This window comes from Zootoca vivipara, chromosome 14 (assembly GCF_963506605.1).
Source record: "Zootoca vivipara chromosome 14, rZooViv1.1, whole genome shotgun sequence".
Classification (NCBI taxonomy): Eukaryota; Metazoa; Chordata; class Lepidosauria; order Squamata; family Lacertidae; genus Zootoca; species Zootoca vivipara.
Window position 1 is genome coordinate 32,231,502 of NC_083289.1, and position 22,962 is coordinate 32,254,463.

General features: G+C 45.0%; 2 protein-coding genes across 2 annotated transcripts in view; one reads left to right on the forward strand and one right to left on the reverse strand.

Moving 5' to 3' along the window:
* The first annotated feature begins 495 nt into the window (after positions 1-495).
* TMEM186 (transmembrane protein 186) lies at positions 496-4,290 on the forward strand. Its single transcript, XM_035131408.2, has 2 exons — positions 496-620; positions 1,980-4,290. The coding sequence occupies exons 1-2, from the start codon at positions 618-620 to the stop codon at positions 2,697-2,699; spliced, it is 723 nt and encodes a 240-aa protein (XP_034987299.1). The 5' UTR covers positions 496-617; the 3' UTR covers positions 2,700-4,290.
* A 1,702-nt stretch (positions 4,291-5,992) lies between these two features.
* ABAT (4-aminobutyrate aminotransferase) overlaps positions 5,993-22,962 on the reverse strand; it is a 49,694-nt gene continuing 32,724 nt past the window's right edge. Inside the window, exons 9-16 of the mRNA XM_035131268.2 lie at positions 21,543-21,605; positions 20,018-20,081; positions 19,211-19,359; positions 17,087-17,224; positions 15,525-15,692; positions 14,956-15,102; positions 11,259-11,370; positions 5,993-10,266 (exon numbers count right to left, since the gene is read on the reverse strand). Coding sequence (XP_034987159.1) covers positions 10,145-10,266; positions 11,259-11,370; positions 14,956-15,102; positions 15,525-15,692; positions 17,087-17,224; positions 19,211-19,359; positions 20,018-20,081; positions 21,543-21,605 — 963 coding nt within the window. The 3' untranslated portion in view covers positions 5,993-10,144. The remainder of the gene's footprint in view (positions 10,267-11,258; positions 11,371-14,955; positions 15,103-15,524; positions 15,693-17,086; positions 17,225-19,210; positions 19,360-20,017; positions 20,082-21,542; positions 21,606-22,962) is intronic.

A 22,962-nucleotide genomic window follows, 5' to 3' on the forward strand; every position in this document is an offset into this window, starting at 1 on the left:
CCGGTTACTATTCGACTGTTACAATATGCGGGGCGGAAGTCTCATTTCCACCCTTGGAAGGAAAACTATCTATCTATCTATCTATCTATCTATCTATCTATCTATCTATCTATCTATCTATCTATCTATCTATCTATCTATCTATCTATCTATCTATCTAATATTATACGTAATAAATAATAATATTTATAATAACAAGATTATATATGTATATATTCCAGGGGGGAATGCTTTATAATGTTTCTAACAGCATGCAAAACAATATATAACATTGGGGTGGGGGAAACGGGATAGTAAATAATAGATTCTAAAATATGAGAGAACAAAACAGCAAGCACCCGCCAAAACCACCCAGGGTCTAAACTAGGAACCAGGAAGTTCCACGTATCAACAGTGCCCTGTGCTGCTCTACCTCTCCACACTAGGGTAAGGAGTCAGGCACTACAATTCCCGGCATGCCACGCAGCAGCTGACAGAGCTCACGTGCATTTCCCCCAGCAGGCAGCGCGCCGCCCAAGCGGTCTCCGCATCTGAAGGCGGATGGCAAGTCCTTGGTCATGTTGAAGGTGTTTGTGGTGTAAGAAGTGCCCCATTCAGGAGCTGCAGGAGCTGCCCTCATGGTAAAGCGGTGCTCTGGGTTCCCCTTTGGGTTGCTTCCCAAATGGCAAGCAAAGAGCCTTGCAAAGGAGCTGAGCTGGGTGGAAGCTGGTCTGTGGTGTTGGGGGGTGCATCAGGCAGCGTGGTGTAGTGGTTAGAGCAAGGTCAGCCAACGTGACGCTCTTCAGATCTTGCTGGACTACACATCAGCTGGCTGGGGCTCATGGGAGTGCAAAAAAGAGAGGAAAAAAACGCCATAGAGGGTACTGTGCTGGCTGCTCCTAGGTTAGTGTCACACTAGGTTCTGGGAGACCTGGGTTCAAATGCCCACTCAGCTACTGGGTGCCCCTGAGCCACTGTCTACCTGAGTTACCTCGCAGGGTTGTTCTGGGAATGAAAGTGGGGAGGAGGAGAACCAGCTATGCCCCTTTGAATTCCTTGGGGGGGGATAGGGGAGACATGAATGTAGTAATAAGACAAATAAATGAAAGTGTAGAGGAGTATGGAACTTTGTCCAGTCAGATCAACTGCAGTTAGCGTTAAATATGGGTAGTTTCAAACAGGCCAGCTTCAAACCATAGTTAAATTAACTACAGTTTCAGGTCTGTACAGCCAGCTGAAGTGAAAGCCTCTGAATGTTTGACACTGTGGGAGGAGGGGAGGGGAGTCTGGTGCACAAGAACCGGAGACTCATTGTGGTTCCTGCTTATTTTATCATGCTAAACTATCGTTTGATGTGACCATGCTGAACAGGACCATTGGGTTCAGATCCTTCCTGCAAGTGGAATGAATGAGCAGAGATTTAACCATTTGCTACAGAAGCCGTTTTCCAGGTAGCTTGCACAAGCAAATCAAGCCCCATGGTCCTGAGGGTTGCACAAAACATCCCAGAAAAATCTGGCCAGCCTGGCTTTGGCAGGGTGTGTGTGTGTTTCTCTGAGTTCTCAGAATAAATCAATCAGTGTAAATAATAAAGTTGTCCTGAGCGAAACATTAGCGGTTGCATGCATCTCTGATGTTGGCGGGTCCACATGTTATAATCTCTTGAGGGATAGGGAAACTCAGGCCCAGGCGAGAGGTTGGGAGGACATATGGCCCTCCAGGCCTTTCTGCCTGGCCCTTGGGACTCCCACAATCCACACCCTTCTCCAGCCTTGCTTCACACCTTCCTTGAATGTTCTTGGCTGGTTGGGATCCCTGTTACCCTCTTGCTTGCGTGATTGAAGAATAGAGATGTGTGTGAGTGTAAGTTGGTAAAATTTACATCTGTTGTTCCACCCACTTTTGCATGTGGCCCCCAGGTGGCCACCCAAAAGAGAATGTGGTCCTCTTTGTGAAAAACGACTCCCGCCCCAGTGATATCTCATGGAACTGTCTTTCAGGCTAGGATCCTCACCGCTTGCGTTGACCTGCCCTTCCTCGCACCCTGCGGAAGGTGTCTGGAAAACCAAGTTCCTCTGCGATGGCAGAAGGGCTTCCCAGCCTCTTCCCGTCCCTTTGGAGTTCCTGGGGTGCTCAAACCATGCAGTCAACAAGATCCTGGCAGTCAGCTGGCACGACCCAGATGGCTGGGCACCTTAGCCCCTTCTCAACGTGCCCTGGAGCAGACGCCCGACTTGGAAAGCACCCATCAGTATAAGCTGATTTACAGGTTTCCATGGATCAAGTACTGCAGAATCCTTTCAAGGGTGAAGCTGCTGCAGACAGGCCTGACCACCGTGATTCTCCCGCCGATCTGGGTTCTTTATTGGCAGAACCAAGTTTCTGTGGGACAGTGCCTTTACTGTACAGGGATTGCTTGCTTTGCCGCTGCGATGCTCTACGGCATGAGCTTCTACCTCCGGCGCATCGTTGGCATGATGTACCTGAGCGAAGACGGCACCCTGTTGAAAGTGGCTCACTTGACCTTCTGGGGGAAGAGGAGGGACATCTACTGCCCGGTCGCCACCGTGATGACTCTGGGGGACATCGGCGAAGACCCCAGCGAGCTGTTGCTACCGCTCAGGCGGTACGACCAAGATAACGTCCTGTATTTTAGTCTGCGCTATGGGCAGGTCATGGACAAGGAGGCATTTGTCAAAGTGTTTGGAGGGCTTGGGTGACCTCGGGAGCAATCGGGAGCCTTGGGACAATTTCTTCCTAGTTCGAAATATTTTGCGGTCACCATGTTGGTTTGCTTCAAGTGGCGCTGGTCAGCCGACGGCAATGCTTCCAGCAGTGCAAAATGGGAGCAATTTTGGGTGATTCTCACGCCCCACCGTAGATGCTACTTCTCCAGGGGTTTGGGGAAAATCTTCTGGATTTATTAACTAAATAAATGCATGTTTTGGAAAGTTACATGCTCGCTATGCATTCGGACACTTCTTCAGATATCGTAATCAATTTTGGGGCGATGTTACCCAAGATCGAGGAGCAGGTTTTCATCTGTTTAGATACACAGTGGTACCTCTACTTACGAATTTAATGCGTTCCGAACGCACATTCCTAAGTCGAAAAAAAATTGTAAGTCGAATCCCATAGGAATGCATTATGAAAAAATAATTCATAAGTCGAAGCAACCCTATCTAAAAATTCGTAAGTAGAAAAAATCCTATCTAAACCGCATCCAAGATGGCGGACGGAGCTCCATTCGTAAGTAGAAACATTCGTAAGTAGAGTTATTCGTAAGTAGAGGTACCACTGCATTTGGATTTTGAATCGGGATGCAGGATCAAGCCCCAATCCAACCCGAGTGAGCTCTGGCCAGTTCTCAACAAAAGCCATCAGCTGTGAATAGTTCTGTGGAGAGCATGAATGTGCATATGTGCCAGACAGAGAGACTCACTCACATCCAACAGAGAGTAGAGGTTGAATCTCTAGTCCCAAGCTCTTGCATGACTACATATTCACATGAGCCCCATGCCCCGTCGGCCCCTCTGGGCTTTCCTTTCCTTTGCACTTGCCTTGAGTGTTTTTGCCCCAGTCGCATGTTTCCTTGAGCTCTGATCATGCTGCTTCGTTAGTTAGATAGGTGTGTATTAAAAAACCCTACCCTATGAGGTTAACCTTTACATTCATTGTTCTGCCCACTTAAGAACATAAGAGGAGTTCTGCTGGATCAAGACAATGGCCCATCTAGCTCAGCATCCTCTGCTCACTGTGGCCAACCAAATGCCCCATGGGAAGCCTGCAAGCAGGACCCCAGCCCAGGAGCCCTCTCCCTTCCTGCAGTTTCCAGCAACGGGCATTCAGAAGCATTACTGCCTCTTGACTGTGCAGGTACATAATAGCCTTCATGGCAAGTAGTTATGCATAGCCTCCTCCCTGTGAATTTGTCCAATCCTCTTACAAAGCCACCGCTGCCTCCTGTGGGAGTGAGTTAAACAGTTTAACAATGTGCTGCATGAAGAACTTTATCTTATCCTGAACCTTCCAACCTTCGTTGAACGTCCACAAGTTCTAGTGTTACCGTACAAGATAGGAAGAAAACCTTTCTCAATCCACTTTCTCTGTACCATGCAGGATTTTACGAACTTGTGTTTTATACAGGTTACAGGTAGGTAGCCGTGTTGGTCTGGATCGAAGTAAAATAAAAAAAATTCCTTCAGTAGCACCTTAAAGACCAACTAAGTTTTTATTTTGGTATGAGCTTTCGTGTGCATGCACACTTCTTCAGATACAGTGAAATGGAAGTTTCCAGGCACTTATGTAGAGAAGGGGTGGGGAGGGGTGGGGATGGGGAGGGGGGATCACTCAGAAGGGTGGTGGAAATGGGTGATTGACTGACTGATAGCTGTTGATGACCGCAAACGACTGCAAATGGTTTTGCATGAAAAAGCAAGGGTTGAGATGGCTGAAGATCGCTTATCATGTATAATGAGATAAGAACCCGATATCTCTGTTCAAACCAGGTCCCTCCATGGTTTTGAGCTTGGTGATAAGTTGCAATTGACAACAGACCCTGGAAACCTTCCACCAGACATTCAATGACTTTCACCCCACCATCAACCTAACAATGAACCAATCTATGCAAGAAATACATTTTTTGGACACTACTATAAAAATACAGGATGGACGTATAGACACCACCTTATACAGAAAACCAACTGACCGACAAACATATCTACATGCTTCTAGCTACCATCCCAAACATACCAAACAATCCATCGTATACAGCCAGGCCTTACGTTACAACCGCATCTGTTCCAACTCTACAGACAGAGAATCTCACCTAAGAGATCTACAGCAAACCTTTTTAGAACTAAAATATCCACCTGATGAAGTTAAACAACAGATCAACAGAGCCAGACAGATACCTAGAGAGAACCTGCTGCAAGACAGACCCAAAAAAGAAAATAACAGAACACCACTAGTCATCACATACAGCTCCCAAGCTAAAACAGTACAACGCATCATCAGAGATCTACAGCCTCTCCTGGACAATGACCGCTCCCTTTCTCAAGCTCTGGGAGGAAGACCTTTCATTGCCTACAGACAGCCACCCAATCTTAAACAACTCCTCACCCACAATAATACAACCACCAGACTTAACATGGACACTGGTACCAGAGCCTGCAATAAACCCAGATGCCAACTTTGCTGCCACATACACCCAGACAACACCATTACTGGCCCCAACAACATCCAACATACCATCTCAGGACTATTTAATTGCTCATCCTCTAACATTGTGTATGCCATCAAATGCCAACAGTGCCCTTCAGCTCTCTATATTGGACAAACAGGCCAAACCCTACGCCAAAGGATAAATGGACATAAATCTGACATCAGGAACCAGAAGACAGAAAAACCAGTAGGAGAACACTTCAATCTCCCAGGACATTCTATACGAGATCTCAAAGTAGCTGTCTTACTACAAAAGAATTTCAGAAATAGACTGGAAAGAGAAGTTGCTGAATTGCAACTTATCACCAAGCTCAAAACCATGGAGGGACCTGGTTTGAACAGAGATATCGGGTTCTTATCTCATTATACATGATAAGCGATCTTCAGCCATCTCAACCCTTGCTTTTTCATGCAAAACCATTTGCAGTCGTTTGCGGTCATCAACAGCTATCAGTCAGTCAATCACCCATTTCCACCACCCTTCTGAGTGATCCCCCCTCCCCATCCCCACCCCTCCCCACCCCTTCTCTACATAAGTGCCTGGAAACTTCCATTTCACTGTATCTGAAGAAGTGTGCATGCACACGAAAGCTCATACCAAAATAAAAACTTAGTTGGTCTTTAAGGTGCTACTGAAGGAATTTTTTTTATTGTGTTTTATAAACGTTCTAATCTTTTACCTCTGCCCCCGCCCCTCACTGGCGTGTTGTCGCCCCCCCCCCACCTCAAACTCGTACGTCCCAAATGTCTCCTTCCCCTGTTTTAAAAGAACACCTCTACTCCCGTAAGATTTCAGTTATAAATATTTTATTTTAAGAATACTGATTAACACAGGAAACGTTATTTCATGGATCTGTGCGACATGGTAACTGGCTACATCAAGTTAGGTACTGGCTCACGCATGAATTTGGCACAGTTAACAGAGAGGCTGTAAACAAAGATTATTACTTTCTTTTTTTTAAAAAAAAAGGATGACTGTTAACACTATAGAGCTTCCCTAGGTTAAAGCATCCACCATGGTCTGAGAACCATGGTTAGGTTGTGCACACGTGTTCACAGTTAACAGTGTTCCATTAAAAAAATTACCGTACTTTAAAGGAAGAAATGCGACAGGTGGAGAAGTTATTTTATGAACAATAAAACAAGAATGTGGCAAATGTGCAGGTTACTAGATCTTGGGATTCCGTCAGGAGGGAGGGACCCCCCAGGGTCATCTAGTCCAACCCCCTGCAATGCAGGAATCACAGCTAAAGTACAAGACTCACTACAGATGCCTACAACATCAATTGCGTCGATGTGCTGAAGGACTCTTGATTCCCTGCTACTGGCAATGGAGTCTGGCTTCTTTCCCAAAGGTCTCCAACCTGCTAAAGATGCGGCAGAGATTAAACTTTGATGCATGGATGCTTGCGAGGAAATGTCTGGAAAAACATGCAGAAGAAATCCAGTCTCCCAAGGGCAGGAGCGTTAAGTAGTTCAGTACCCCCCACCCCCCACCCCAACTACTTTTTGAAATGCCAAGTGTCGCAAGCAGCGAGATAAGCTTGCTTTCTTATGCACCAAGAGGCCTGGAACCTTTAGGTGTATACGTTCCTATCCCCATAGGTAAGGGAGTTCTTTGGACGTTAAGAGTAGCATCAAAGGCAGGGGCAGTATAAAATGAAATGTGAGGAAGAAGCAATTAGCCTGTTGAACTAACGACTCGGAGCACTCAGGATTACTGGAGCTATTTAGCTACCAGGTACCCAAGGATACAGACCTGTACGATACTGCTATTATAAGGTGCCAGGGGAGTCTTGAACTGGGGATTCCGGCAGTCAAGTGCAGGCGCCCTGCTGTGGAATTGCGGCAGTTTGACCAGTGGGAGACCTGCTGCCCTACAGCGCCCCCACTGCAAATGGACAAAGAGTGGCAATGCAGCTATCCACAGGTCAGGTGACAAGAAAGCGGCCAATGAAGGCTCCACTTGCTTCTTCCTACGCCCCTTACTGAAAAGGTCCTGGCGGTTTTGTGATTGCATAAATCATGCAGTGGTCTCTATTCTTTGCATAGATTGTTCAGCATTGCTATAATTTTGCTCTTCCAGATTTGCTTATCATGGCGGGTGAGGGATGAGGGAGGGAGAGGGGGCAAGGATCTGAAGCCCCTCCCTCAACCCCTGCAAATCTCGTTCAGCCAGCTTCCTGACTAAAACCTCAGATTTTAGAAGTCATTGCCCAAGTGCTTCCAAGTATCATAACCACAAGGACTAGACACTTCTTAGTCAAAGATTCCCAGGGAGTGGGATAACCCCCACTGCTTGCTATTTCCCGTCTCTGGTGGTCGAGCATTTCAGGTTCAACACCCAGCATCTCCAAGCAGGGCTGGGAGAGACCCCATACCCAAAATCCTTAAAAGCCCCTGCTGGTCAGTGTAGTAGACAATACTGGGTTAGGTGGATCAATGGTCTGACTCAACATAAAGTAGCTTTCTATGTTCCTAAAAGGAAGGGCCATCACCCAGCGGCGGAGCATCTGCTTGGCATGCAGAAGATCCAGGTAGGACTAGGGAACCCTCCATGCCTGAAACCCCTTGCCAGACAAGTTATTTTGGCACCTGAGACACACAGCCCCCTCTCCCCACTCTTGGCAGTAATGAATTAAGCAGTCCTGAATGCTGATTTTTGAGGACACACGGAACCAGCTGCCAGAAATGGCTTCTTCATCCTCTGCTTAATGGCAGAGCAGGTCCTGCTGCTGATGTTGTCTTGAAAGGGAGATAGGAGACATAGCACAGGATGTTTTTTTTTGGGGGGGGGTGCATACAGAAGACCCCCTTTCTGTTGATCACATGTTTCTCTCCCCCCCCCCTTTTCAGGCAGTACTGAGTGACAGGGACAGCAAGGTAGGAGTTGTGACAGAGCATTTTGAGTAGAGGAGGGTGAATTTCGCTGTCTCTTCATCCTATAAAGAACTCCATTTATGAGAAGGGTATGCATGGTGGGAGGGGATGTGGGGCGGGGCGGAATAAAGGCACAGCACATGGGAGTTTGGCCCAGTCTTGTACAAGCAAGCCACATGCTTGTGTATTACAACCACAAAGTCTAGAAACTTAAAATCAGCGTTAAAAGTGCTGAAGAAGTTATTGTTTGAAAATTATTTGGTGGTGGTGGTGGTGTGTGTGTGTGTAAAACTTTCCTTAAAACATATCATCTTCTTCCCAATCCATACAAAAGTCCACACTTTCTGCTTAGCAGACAACCTTGTTAAAAAAAACAACTTCAAAACCCACACTCACAAACTCCGCTGCTTCTCTCCCTCTTTCTCTCTCTGGACACCAAAATTGGCAGGAGGACATCTGTGTGCAACATATCGCCCCAGCATGGAAGATATTTGAGGCCAAGTGGCAATGCTTCAAGGCTAAAACACAGTCCAGCCACTTGCAGCTGCAGGTCTGGGATGGCACGGCAGACCATTTGCTTTTGCTGCCTGCCTGGGATTGTAAAATGGGAAGGTCGTCAAGAACTGCCCCACGTTAAATGAGCTGGTGTGTTCACCAGTTAACACAGGAGGACATGTTTCATCTGCAAAAGGCTAGGCATTGCTAAGAGAAATTAGTATTCTGGTTCCGACAGAAGAGGGGTGCCGCCTTTCTGCACCTTTGCAACAGGGTTGTTCATTGTGCTTTTCTAAATATGCAAATCGGGACCCTTTGCACCAAGCCAGATGTTTGCCTTCGGAAGTACCATCTACATGATTTAGTCTCACCAATGTGACTTTAGTACAATCACAGAATTCCAGAGTTGGAAGTGACCCGCAAGGGCCATCTAGTCCAACCCCCTGCAATGCAGGAATCATAGCTAAAGAATCTCTGACAGATGGCCATCCAAACTCTGCTTAAAATCCTCCAGCGAAGGAGAGTTCTGTGCTGGCAGAGATATTTGGCACAGGAATTGTGGTGGTGGTGGTGGGGTATAAAAAGGAACCTCTCTTTATTAAGGAGGAGCTCACTGGCCAGGGGTCCCAAGTTCAGTGCTTGGCATCTCCACTAAAAGGGTTGGGGTAGCGATCCCAAACATCTACAATGCTTAAGGGCAGAGACCCACACAGGGTTAGGAAACTGCATCCAACACAAATTGGCATGAAGCCTCTGGTTACCTGCATATAGGGAAATGCAATGGGGAAACTCAAGAGGAAACTCGGACCCAGGGTCTGAGTCCAAAGGCATGCAAGCTGAAGCTAAGCAGGTCCGAGTCCAGTCAGTGCTTGGATGGGAGATGTCCTGGGAACCTGGCAGATACCACCTTTGGTAGCACAGTAGAAGAAAAACGGGACATATATGCAAGGAAAGAAAAAAAGTTTATATATATAAGAGGGGGAAATGATTCAATTGCTTGAATACAAACACAGTTGGCTCCAGTCAGTGATTATTTGTGGGTCTGGGGGCTCTGGGGTGTGCATGAATAGCTGCTCCCATCTGCACTGGTATGTATACAGAGCTCTGGATCAGTGGCAGTAGGTGGGCCTTTTCAAAAGTCTCACTGCCACCTTAAGGGCAGGAAAATTGTTGTTATAAACCCTGAGAAGCTCTCAGGAATCCCGCTTCGGAGTCTAAATGCACCAGACATGTAGCATGTGTCCTAACCAAGATAATGAACAACTCTAAGTCCCCATCCTGAACAGGTCGGCTGCCCAGAACTCAGAATACTTGCAAGGAATTTCAAAAGCACCAGAGGGTGTCCAGAGTTTTGAGTCGGAAGCAGCTCGAATTGGTGATAAGCATGGAAAAATAAAACAAACGTTTGAAAAAACAAACACCCCCCCCAACTTTATGAATTCGGTTTTTCCTATTAGTGAAAATATATATATATATATATATATTTATATATACGTTTATGATTTTAAATAAACTATTCTCAGACTCTTATAGGATTTGGGCTCTCTCAGTGCAAGGTAAGACTCGGCTACTTGAAGTCTGCCAAGATGTCGCTGAAGATGTTCAGGAAGAGGTGTGCGTGGTGGTCGCGGAAGACCAAAGTGGGCCGGAAACGGATCGACCTGTCGCCGCTGCCTCCCAACACGACACCTAAGGACAGGAAAACGCGCTTTAGAAATGCCTTGCGCTCTTTAGTTAGACTGCATACAAGCAGAGGAATGTACACTTTGCACTAAATCCCTCCTTCTAACAGAAAACTAAATTGTCCTCACAGCAGACCCCTTGAAAATCATGGACTTAAGTTAGCTATGTCCTTTAGTTTCAGTGGGCAGGCTTTAACGGTCACTGGATGCGACTCACATTTTCTGCTTTTTCTTTCTGATTTCAAAGAAGGTCGGATTTAGGGGAGTGCAACTGGTTCACTCGCACTGGGTGCCCAGCGGAGAGGGTGCTGCGGGGGGTGGGGGTGGCGTGACAATGATGAGCATCAGAAGGCAAGAGGCGGGCACCACAAATTTAGGTGTTGCACAGGGTGCTGCTGAAATATTCAAGCCTGACGTCCACCACTGAGTTACTTGGTTTGTGATTCCCAAAACAAAATAATCTGCAGACTTGAAAACAGATTTCGTAACGTGGAGGATTTGTTTACCAAGGTGATCATCTTTTGTGGAATGCTGGAACAACTTCCGTAAGAATTGTAAATCACAGAATCAATTGTTCAGTGTTTTGCATTGCATTATTTTATAATACATAATTAAGTTTATTTTACAATAAATTAAAAACAAGAAACTCTCCATTCTGTTTGTTTCTTAAAGTAAGTTTCTAGTCCTTACTGCTGCTAAAAGGTGCATGAACATGTGTGGAGAATAGTAGTGAACTCTCTGATGCCAAAGAGACCAACATTTTCTCTGGTTGCATGTGGGACCTCGCTGCCCTTTTTGTCACTAGTAGAACTAAATAAAAATTAAAAATTGTGGGATTGATGATGCAAAATGAGAGCAATTATGCAGCTGTTTGATATCACTGGATGACAACTCCCACCATCACTGGCCGTTGGCTATGCAGAGTAGCCAAAATCCTTAAGACCCAAAGAGATGCGAAACAAAGAAAGGGGCGCAGCTACGAACCACACAGAGCCTTACCTTTGTTTCTGGCTAATACAATGAGCTTGTTCCTCATAGCATCATTTGGAGTGTCAAATGAACAGAAGGTCCCTCGCCCTCGCACCCTGCTCATCAGATGTGGGTAGCGGCTCTGAAAAGAGGGAAGGAGAATTTAAGCCAGTTCTAACTCTGCTTTTGCTATGAACAGAGAAGCCGGGATTAGCAGTGGACCAGGGAACTGCCTTCTCTGGGAGAAGCCTCTCGCGTGGCATCCAGATGCAAGGCTAAAAAGAGACCCCCAAACACACATACAGTAGTACCTTAAAAAAAATGGCTGTTAGTGGCAACTTCAAAGAAAACCAAGCAGGCTGCTGTTGCTTTGCATCTATTTTGTCGTAAGGCAAAGGGGAGTCTGCTGGATCAGGCCAAAAGCCCATTTAGTCCAGCATCAGACAGCCAATAGCTGATGGAAACCCACAAGCAGGATCTGAGTGCAACAGCACACTCCATGCTTGCAATTCCGTCTCGTTCCTACATTTGTAGGGTTGCCATATGGCCGGAATTTCCCAGACATACACGGAATACTGTAGTAGGAAGCTGTGTCCGAGTGGAAATCGGCAAAATGTCCAGGAATATCTGGACGTATGGCAACTCATGTTGGCAATGCCGTTTTTGCTGATTTTCCTTAAAAATAGCTCAAAAACATCATTCCCCCCCTTTTGTGTCTGGATTTTCACTTTTTGAAATATGGGAACCCTACTATTTGTCTAATCCTCTTTCAAAACCATCGAAGTTGGTGGCCATCACTGCCTCCCATGGGAGCGAGTGCAAAGAAGCACCTTCTTTTGCCCGTCCAGAATCTCCTAACATTCATATTCATTGGATGACTTTGCAGTCTTATTAAATTACGCAGGAGAATGAATCGGATGATTTCAATTGACCAGAGTATATGTAGGAGAGCATTATCTCCTTTCTCTACGCCATGCATAATTTTAGATACCTCTGTCATGTCCCCCTGTTAACTTGCATTTTTTCCTAAACTAAAATGCCCCAGTCCTTGTAAACCTTCCTCCAACCCCTTGGCCATTTTTGTTCCCCTCCCCTGAAACTTCTGAGCTTCACAATATCCTTCTTGAAGTGAAGTGACCCGAGCTGTCCAAGTCAGGTGTCACCAAATTTTCAGCCTCTCTGCTTAGGATTTCTAAGATGAAATCTGCCTTTTTCACAGCTGCAGTTCAGTTGTATATTACACTGTGGTGTTGCCAGCTGTTAATCTAAACCCTGCTGAATCACAGGACGAAAAGCCAGGCCGCAGAAGACCAATATAATACAAGCAGCATGCAAGGGCACAAGATTCAATCAAGTTTCAAACTTGATTGGACTTATGAAGAAATTGGCAGCATTAGCCCATTATTTCAGGCTGCAGAAGACAGCTTTGCTGGCACCTCGCTGAATAAACGGAGCTGGTGTCTTCTTACTGCAAGTGAGAACAGAGAGTATTGTTGGTGCAAAGCAGTCCTTACACCCTGCTAAACTGCCGGAGAAGGCAGGGCTTTGCTTGCACCTTGCCGACTGGAGATTGCGTGTTACTTGCACCACACAGTGACTGGAGGCAGTGATATTTTGTTGGCGGCGGCGGAGACTGTACATGGATTTGGCTGCATTACCCGCACTCACAGCAACAGCCAGTTTGCATAATTACACATCTATGGCTTGAGGAAAGCTTGAGGGTTAAGCCACAGACACGGTGGCTGAGTCCATGCAAAACAGAGATGGGAAACCTGTGGGCCTCCAGACATTGATGGACCCAGTAACGTAGGAGGATGGGGGCGGTGAGGGCGCGCCGCCTCGGGCAGCGCGATCCCAGGGGCGCCATCGCGGCTGCCCCCCCCACTGGGCGCCCCACTCCCAGAACAAGCGCCACATCCCTGGGGGCAGTGCGCCTGCTCTCTGACCCTGGTAGCGGAGCATGAAGCTCCGCCACTGGATGGACCACAACTCCCATCAACACCGGCCACTGGTTAGGCTGGCTGAGGAAGATGGGAGTTGGAGTCTGGTGACATTTGGAGGGGAGGGAATACTTCATGCCATCGGAAGAGAGCCTTACTGCAAAGACTGTGCGTTGGTCAGCGTGCACTGATCTACAGACATAAAACAAAATCACGCACAGGCTTCTTCCAAAAACCCAACCCAAACCCCAAAAGTCCCATGAAAATCGTGTTTATGGAAGACAATCTTACTCGGCTACGAGTGATCACCAAAGAAGAAGTAGAAGAAGAAGGTTCTCTGCCCCTGATATAAATAAGGTATTATTCTCTCCGAAAATAAAATGTCAGCATATTCTAAAAAGCTTGGGCTGTGATTGCAACCCAATCCTGGATTTCGTATTCTTATAATACCCGCTCAGCCACAACACAAAGAACCGGCCAATCTGAAATTGTTGTTGTTTAGTCGTTTAGTCGTGTCCGACTCTTCATGACCCCATGGACCAGAGCATGCCAGGCACTCCTGTCTTCCACTGCCTCCCGCAGTTTGGTCAAACTCATGTTCGTAGCTACGAGAACAGTGTCCAACCATCTCATCCTCTGTCGTCCCCTTCTCTTTGTGCCCTCAATCTTTCCCAACATCAGGGTCTTTTCCAGGGAGTCTTCTCTTCTCATGAGGTGGCCAAAGTATTGGAGCCTCAGCTTCACGATCTGTCCTTCCAGTGAACACTCAGGGCTGATATCCATTCAGAATGGATAGGTTTGATCTTCTTGCAGTCCATGGGACTCTCAAGAGTCTCCTCCAGCACCATAATTCAAAAGCATCAATTCCTTGGCGATCAGCCTTCTTTATGGTCCAGCTCTCACTTCCATACATCACTACTGGGAAAACCATAGCTTTAACTATACGGACCTTTGTTGGCAAGGTGATGTCTCTGCTTTTTAAGATGCTGTCTAGGTTTGTCATTGCTTTTCTCCCAAGAAGCAGGCGTCTTTTAATTTCGTGACTGCTGTCACCATCTGCAGTGATCATGGAGCCCAAGAAAGTAAAATCTCTCACTGCTTCCATTTCTTCCCCTTCTGTTTGCCAGGAGGTGATGGGACCAGTGGCCATGATCTTGGTTTTTTTGATGTTGAGCTTCAGACCATATTTTGTGCGCTCCTCTTTCACCCGCATTAAAAGGTTCTTTAATTCCTCATCACTTTCTGAAATTAGTGCTGTGCTAAAATCTGTCCCCCAGATTCTCAAAGGTTCCATTATTCTGCAGAAGAGGCACCTGTTTTTTGGCCTCATTCTTGGGGCACTCTGGGATTTCTTTAGCATTGCAAAACCTAGTGTTGTGATTTAAGCACCAGCCTTGCATTGGCACCTGCAAGAGTGGTACATATATATGTTTGTAGGTGAATAGTAGGATGATTTGAAGAATGAAAGGAAGCTCACAAACTGCCCTTGGCCACCTCAAAAGTGCATCAAAAACCTTGTACCCTACCCATGCGAATTTAATCAACGTAGGAAGAGTCTTTCTGGATCAGGCCAACGGCCCATCTAGTGCAGCATCCTGGTCTCAAAGGGACCGCTAAGATGCCTCAAAGGGAAACCTGCAAATAGGACTTGAGCACATAAGCACTTTCCCCTTTTGTGGTTTCCAGCAACTGGTTTTCAGAAGCATTACTGCCTCCAGCCATAAATAAATAAATAAATCACAATTTATGGCACAGCACTCGATAAAAAATTCTGCACAGAAGCTTACCTGTAAATCCAGCAGCCCTGACAACAGAGCTTTCCCTGCATGTGTAACATTGCTGAGAAGATCCTCTCTTTTGATAACGTTGATGACTTCTGCAAGCAGAAGGTTCTTGGAAGGATCCCCAAGCCACGTGTTGAAAATCCGATATGGCTGCAGGGCAGATGGATGGAAGGAGAGAAGAAGGGAACAGGAGAAACAATGAGGATTGTAAGAAATGCTTAGCAGCTGCCCAACCCATCACACCCCAGTATGTTTAACTAACAACAGTGCAAGCGAAGAAGATAATGCCTTGCACATCTTTGCTCCTTGATCCATTAAGACAATTGAAGGAGACTTTGGCCCCTCTGTCAGGCTGCTGCCCACCATCAAAGCAACAGGGCTGCATGCTGACACTTAAACAAAACATTCCATGCACTTCAATGGAGTTGAGTGTGGTTCAGTTTCCTCTAATGCACTTTTTAACAGAATTACCAGGGAGTCAGCTGAGAGAGGGGTTAGGGGTTAGCTGCACAGATATTATACGGCAGCATGCAGAACCAAATGAAAGCTAAGGTTCCCTATCTGTGACTTACAGCATTGGCCCTGAATTCCTCTTTGTGGAAAAACCCGCCACTCATCATCTTCTTACTGAAGGTGAGCACGTCGGCTGGGTCATCCAGGTCCCAGTGTTCATGGGCCCAGAACTTGCCGGTACATCCGCCTCCCGTCTGCACCTCGTCTACCAAGAAACCACAGCCGTGCTGCTCAGAGAGAGTGGAGAACGTTAGTTACTTGGAGTGTCAGTGGTGATATAGTGCTTAGAGTGCTAGAGTAGGACCTGGGAGACCAGGGTTCAAATCCCCACTAACTCAAGAAGCTCACTGGGTGACCTTGGGCCAGTCACAGCAGCCTCTCAGGCTAGCCTACCTCACAGGGTTGTTGTGGGGATTAAATGAGGGGGAGAACCATGTGCACCACTTGAACTCCTTGGAGTAAAAGGTGGAATGTAAGCGCAATAACTAAGTAAAATAAAGAACTGAGACTCTCAGCAGGTGGGGTTAGGAGGAATAACTGAGTGGGACAGATGTTTCACTGCAGGAGACAGCAGTTTACAGGATATGTGGATGAAGCATCTGATATGCCTGCACTCCACATCCCACCAATAGAATTGCTGTGCAGTTGAGAAATGGGTTCTTGGACCGATGGGACCCTGCGTTCTTCATCTGAGGCCCTTCTCCACGTGCCTCCTCTGATGGAGGTGCAGAGGGTAATGACACAAAAATGGCCTTCTTAGTGGTGGCTCCTGGCTGGTGGAAAACTCTCCTCAGGGCGCCATCATTATCTGTTTTTAGGCATCAGGCAAAAACATTTTTATTCACCCGGGCTTCTGGATTTAAAACTTTCTGCCTATCTTTTAGTGGGGTGGAGTTGGTCTACTCAGAGTAGGTTTAGCATTGGTTACAACCCCAAATCATTACTGTGTTATCATGTTTATTTTCAACCTGTGCATCTAAGCATAATTCTTTTTGGGGGGTGAGGGTGGAGAGGAGGCAGTCTACCCTGCTGTCTGTTTTTGACATTAATGTTTCAGTCTCCTTGAACTGAAAACAAAGCATAACTGATTTTACAGAAGAAGAAGAAGAAGAAGAAGAAGAAGAAGAAGAAGAAGAAGAAGAAGAAGAAGAAGAAGAAGAAGAAGAGGAGGAAGAAGAATTAAATAAATTTATATAACACCCTGCATTGAAAGACCGCAGGGCAGTTTATAACATAGAACACAAAAGTGTGCATGTACACGAAAATTCATATGAATGACAAACTTAGTTGGTCTCTAAGGTTCTACTGGAAGGAATTTTTGTTTTGTTTTGTTTTGTTTTGACTATGGCAGACCAGCATGGCTACCTACCTGTAACTACAACAAAAGTCAATACATAGCATACCTATACAATATAAAAATCAAAAGTTACATAAATACAATTATGATAATAAAAAATAAATGATAGACTAGAGATTATTGGAAGAGACTGGATTTGTACATAGCCTTTGGGATACAAGTGCCTCGTAACAACAAAAACAACAACAAACATTCAAATTAACTCACCACAAACAATGGGAAACTTGGCAATATCCCAAATTTTAAGTCTGGCTTTCTACTAACCTTCCTGGCAATGTCCCTCAACTTTCTGAAGAAGTCATCTGAGGCATGGTTGTCCCCTCCTTCTGATTGAATGGGCTCAACGATAATTCCTGCCACAACTTTCTTCTTTTTCCTGTATTTTACAATCAAATCTTCCACCTGCATGTTGAACATGTTTTGTTTTTTTGAAAAAACAACTGGCTGTTGACATCCTCCCCCAATTAAATGTAAGAGCCAACTTAAATTTTAAGGGAAAATGAAATGGAAATGATTTGGAGCGGTTGAAGTGAGCAAATGTCAACACTGTGTGTGTATATATATATATATATATTGGGCATCTTATTGCCTGTCATCTGCTAGGCATTATTTACCTGCGATCCTTGCATAGCACGGGGTTGACCAAACGACCCTTGGGGTCTCTTCCAACTCTATGCTTCTAGTCTATGTCTACTTGTACTGACTATAGCCTTGTACAGTTAACTTGGAAAAAAAAGATGTACAAGAGATTGTCAGCGCTTGAAAACGCATGGCCAAAAACAGCTTTGTGACAACAGGTGATTGACAGGTGGGAGAAGTCAGTCACCCATCAATCTAGCCTGCAGGGTAAATGGGGCAGGGAAAGGTGAGGTGAGGATCTGACCTGCCAGCTACATCCAGTCCCCTCCCCACAGCCCTATACAACTAGGCAATAACTAACACAGTGTGTTACAAATATAGCTCAATATTTCCACAGCAACTGATAGCTTACAGAGATGATGTCACTACCTTGGGACATCTTGTGTGAACAAGAAGGTCTTTGACATTTGTTAAAAGCTTAAAAATAGATGATGTGTGTCTTTTTTTAAAAAAAAAATCAGCGGGAAGTTGTAGCCCAAAACACAAGTTAGTACAGCTTTATTGGTTTTATGTTGCATTTGACTGATACGGTTTATTGGTTTCATGTGGCATGCTGCTTACAGATTGTAAAAAAATTAAGCAGTTTATTATAAATGCTTTTAAATAAAGAAATACATAAATGCAAGGGGAGGACTGGGGTAGAGTGGGGGGGGGAGAAACAGACTTGGTTGAGGTAGGGCTGCTGCTCTTAAGATTGTCACTTTGCATTTCTTAGTACAGAAAGTATTGATCTGATGTGTAGAAATCTTTCCTACTCTGATTAATTCAAGGGGGTTCTGGAAGCTTTTCTGTGTGAAAGAAGCAAGCAGATGGTTCATGGTGTTTGGATTATTCCTTCAGAGAAGATGAGTACAATTGGCTTAAAATTATTCTCTTATCTCTTTCAGTCAAGGTGATGCTGACTATAAAATGCCATAAGGAGCCTGGGTTTCACTTTCACTTTCTATCGCTCTTCCTTCTGGTGTGGTGTTCTGTATATAGTGTTAAGGTTTAGAGTGACTTAGTATAAGTTACAGTGGTACCTCGGTTTACAAACAGTCCCATTTACGAACGCCTCCGTTTATGAACGCTGCGGACCCAGAAGTGTTTACATTTGGGTTCCGCGGCGTTGGATGCGCAGACGCGATCTGTGCAGCTCGCGCATGCGCAGAAGCGCTCTATCGGCGCTTCGCGCTGAAGCGTGCCTTCGGGGAGTGAATGCCACCGTTTACAAACGCCTCCGTGGAACGGATCGCGTTCGTAAACCGAGGTTCCACTGTATTGCAAGTTTAAGTCTGCTGCAGCTTGATTTCTTATGGGCAGTGCCAATCCTGAATGTATTGTATTTGTCACCATTATGTTCATTTCCCTTCAGTAGCAGTAAAGCTCTGCTGGATGAAATATTAATTGCCTCTGGTCTATTTTGGGGGAATCCTGCAATGTGTTTAATTTTTTTTTCTCTGCTAACTATACCTTGGAGTTCTGCTCTGAATCAATACAGTCATACCTCGACATCCGAACGCCTCGACTTTCGATGGTTTCGACTTCTGAAGTCGACAACCCCGGAAGTCTTTTCATCGCGCACGCCTGCGCAGAGCGACGTGCGCAGTTGGCGCATGCGCAGAAGTGCGAAATTGTGCTTCACGCATGCGCCGACCGCACGCTTCGACATCCGAAAACCTCGACTTGCGAAGACGGCCGCGGAACGGATCATCTTCATAAGTCGAGGTACCACTGTATATGAGTAGAATTTCATGACCAAAATCTCACCTCCTCTAGGCAGCGGGCCTCTTCCTGTTGATTTTCTCTCACAAAGTCTTCCAGAGGATACTTCAGCCTCGGAAAGGGAGCGATGGGCCAGTCAAAGGAAGGGATGTCCAGTTTGTGGATGGCTTTGGAATGCGTGGCAGCTAAGCAGCCTGCAGGAAGGGGGAACACCAACACATTGACTCATTAATTTTTTTAAAGCAGTTTCTCTCCCTTCTGGTTTTCTTAGAATGCATTCCTGGCAGCTAAGCATAAAAAGCAACAGTTGTATGATATAAAACATTCAAGATGTCGCACCCATGCCACTCACCCACAGTCTGACATGGCACAGTCCATCCATTGATACCTGCCTTAGAGTAAGACAAACAGAATGGACTGTACCACTCTAACTGCAGGTGTTAAACAGACTCATTTTTAGTACCCCCTTCTTGTATAAGGAAGCTCCCTGCAAGAAAAGGACTGCAGCAGGAAAACTGATACTGCTTTGCTACTTTTCCATTTGTGGGGATATATTTTTAACGTGCAGGAGCATTTAAAAAGTGGCATGCACACACCCACCCACCCAGCTTGTCATAAGCATTCATTCTATCACCACAGGCCTCTCTCAACTGCACGGCATTGATGTAGCCTGACTGCCAAGTCTTGAGGCAGGTCAAGGCAAAATGGCCCCTCGTAGCCCTCTCTTCTACACTGCTACCCCCTTCCTCCAGACAAAGTAGGGAGAAGGATACCACACAATGCAGAGGTTCAAGTGGCCCCAAACTTTTCCCCACCTTCCCCAAGAGCACACATCTTAACACTTTTCCTTACCCATAGTTCTCCCGTGAAACCCGCCCATAAAGGACAGCATACTGTACTCCGGGCAACCGGGGGGCTGGAATCAAAACAAGAAATTTATTCGCTGAGCATTCATCCAGATCTGCCTGCTGCACAAAGCTTATTCAAAAGTCAGATGAAGTGTCTTTACTGAACACTCCTTCTTATCCCTGTTTGCAGGGAGGTCGTACAGCAACAAGCATTTGACCCAGTTTGCTTGCAGGGTGTTCATTTGCCTTCCTGTTAGCTACTTGTCCATCCCACACTTTCCAATGCATTTCCCTGTCACTTTCCAAACAGCAAAAAGTCAGGTTCTCTCTTTTAAAGCATGTTTGCTGTGCTAGGGTGACAGAGCGTCTGAATTCACTTGCATGTTGCAGAACTAAAGTTATTGTATGCACTTGAATTAAAGGCAGGGAAAAGGGCTACCAAAATGATTAATGGGGTGGAGTGACTCTCCTATGAAGGAAAGTGGCAGTATCTGGGATCTGGGACTTTATAGTTAGGAGGAATAGCAAGTCGTCGTCGACATGACAGAAGTTTATAAAATTATGTCTGACATGGGAAGCAGCTTTTCTCCCTCTCTCCTAACACGAACACTCAGGGATATCCAATGAAGCTGAATGTTGGAAGATTCGGGGCAGATAAAAGGAAGGTCTTCTTCATGTAGCACATAGTTAAACTGTGGAACTCACTGCCACAGGAGGCGGGGATGGCCACCAACTTGGATGGCATTGAAAGATGACTGGACAAATTCATGGATAAAGATAAGGCTTATCAATAAATAGCTACTAGAAATGATGGTTACACTCTTGTCTCCAAGGTCGTAGGCAGTGATGCTTCTGAATACCAGTTGTTGAAAGCCACAGAAGGGGGAGAGCCCTCTTGTGATCAGGTCCTCTTTGTGGGTTTCCAACCGGTTGGCCACTATGAAAACAGGATGCTGGACTGGGTGGGCCAGTGGCTTGCTTCAGAAAGGTTATAAATTCAGGCACTCTCATAATATTGGTTGCATAATTCAGTAGCCTCTCTAGGTGGCAGCATCAAGCCCTGTATTGAAGCTCCAGGCATTGTTATGCAACCGACCAGGCTTAGAAGCAGGGGACCTTTGTTGAAATAACATATTCCTCATCTCTCCAGTATTCTAGGTATCTTTCGATTACAATAAAAGCAAGACAGAATAACAAAAAGAGTAAAACTGCAAATGGTTTGTGTCCTTCCATACTAGGGGATCAGGGTGGTAAGGAAAGTTCTCTTCCCCCCCCCATCCCACACCTGTCTTATCCTCCCAACAACCCTGTCAGGTGGGCTATGATAAGGGTGACTCATTCAAGGTGACATTTATGGCTGCCTGAGGATTTGAACCAGAGTCTCTCCCTGGTCTGAATATGACAGGCTGACCATGATGCTAACACTCTTCGTTTTAAGTCACGGATGGGGACCTTGCTGCCTCGAGGTTCCACATGCTTATTTTGCATCCAAGAATCTGCAAATTTCCACCAGGTGATGGCTCTCTTACCTGGTTGATCATGCAGGTCTCCAGCTCTTCCTTGGTAACACTGTTGTGCCCCCTTTCTTTGTTCTGGAAAACAAATGGGCTTCCTATTAAACTTCCAGAGATGGGAAAATAACCCAGCATCAATTCCTATAGGGTATTTCCAGATGCCCTGTTTATTGAGTATTCATTATGATTTGTTTGCAGAGAGGGTAGATGACCTTGTGTCAAAGCTAGCATTGCCTCAAACTTTCCAGTGAGTTTTTCTTATATTCTTATATAAAATGTCTGACCTTTTGGGAGCGTGGGTTTGTAGTGCAAGACCTCCCAGCTAACTATAACCACTCGACTTGAATTTTTTTTTTAAATTAAACTTTATTGAGATTAAAAAACACTTACAGAATTTAAACAACAAATAATAACAAATGAACAATAACAAATAATAGCAAATAACAAATAAACAAATAATCATAATCATAATCAACAAACAGCGTTCAAAAAAAAATGCTGATAGATATCAAACTCTAATAACAGATATCAAATATCAAAATAAATGATACTTTCAACTTAATACAAACTTAATCTTAAATGAACTTAGAGAAACCGAACTTCAACATAAATTTGATAACAAAATCATAAATTATAAATAAATCCCTAAAATGGAAAGCGTTCCCTTTTCTTTCCTCCGATACCCCCCTCCCCCTTTTCCCCCTCTAAAAACTGACTTCCAGTTCCCCCTTTGCTCTGGTCTTTTGCTTTTCATTATGTTCCTTATACATACTTTTTCTCCTATCTTTTACTCTTGTTCTTGTCCTGTGTCTTTTATAAATCCGCTAGAAGAGTGGTTTTTTCTATTAATTTTTTCTGATATTGTTTAAATAAGTTCCAATTTTTTACTAATTTTTCTTCTTTCACTCCTTTTGTTCTCCCCGCCCTAATTGTCAAATTTTGATAATTTATCAATTTTTCCAGCCATTCTTCTTTTGTCGGTACTATTTTACTTTTCCAATTCTTTGCGATTAATGTTCTGCTGGCGACTGTCGCATACATTATTAATACTTTATCATTTATTTTTATTTCATCACTTATTATCCCTAACAGAAACATCTCTGGATCTTTTTTGAAGGTGTATTTTAGAAATTTTTTAAATTCATTATATATTTCATCCCAAAATTTTCTAATTTTTTTTACATTTCCACCATATATGTAATTGGTTCCCAGGTTCTTCTTGGCACCGCCAACAAATATTGTTTGTTCCTTTGTACATTTTGGATAATTTGGAAGGCGTCAAATACCACCTGTATTGCATTTTATAAAAATTCTCCTTCAAATCATAATTTGTCACTAGTCTCAAATCCCGCTTCCATAAATTTCCCCATTTTTCTACTGTTATTACTTTCCCAAAATCTTGTGCCCATCTGATCATCGTTTCTTTTGTTAATTC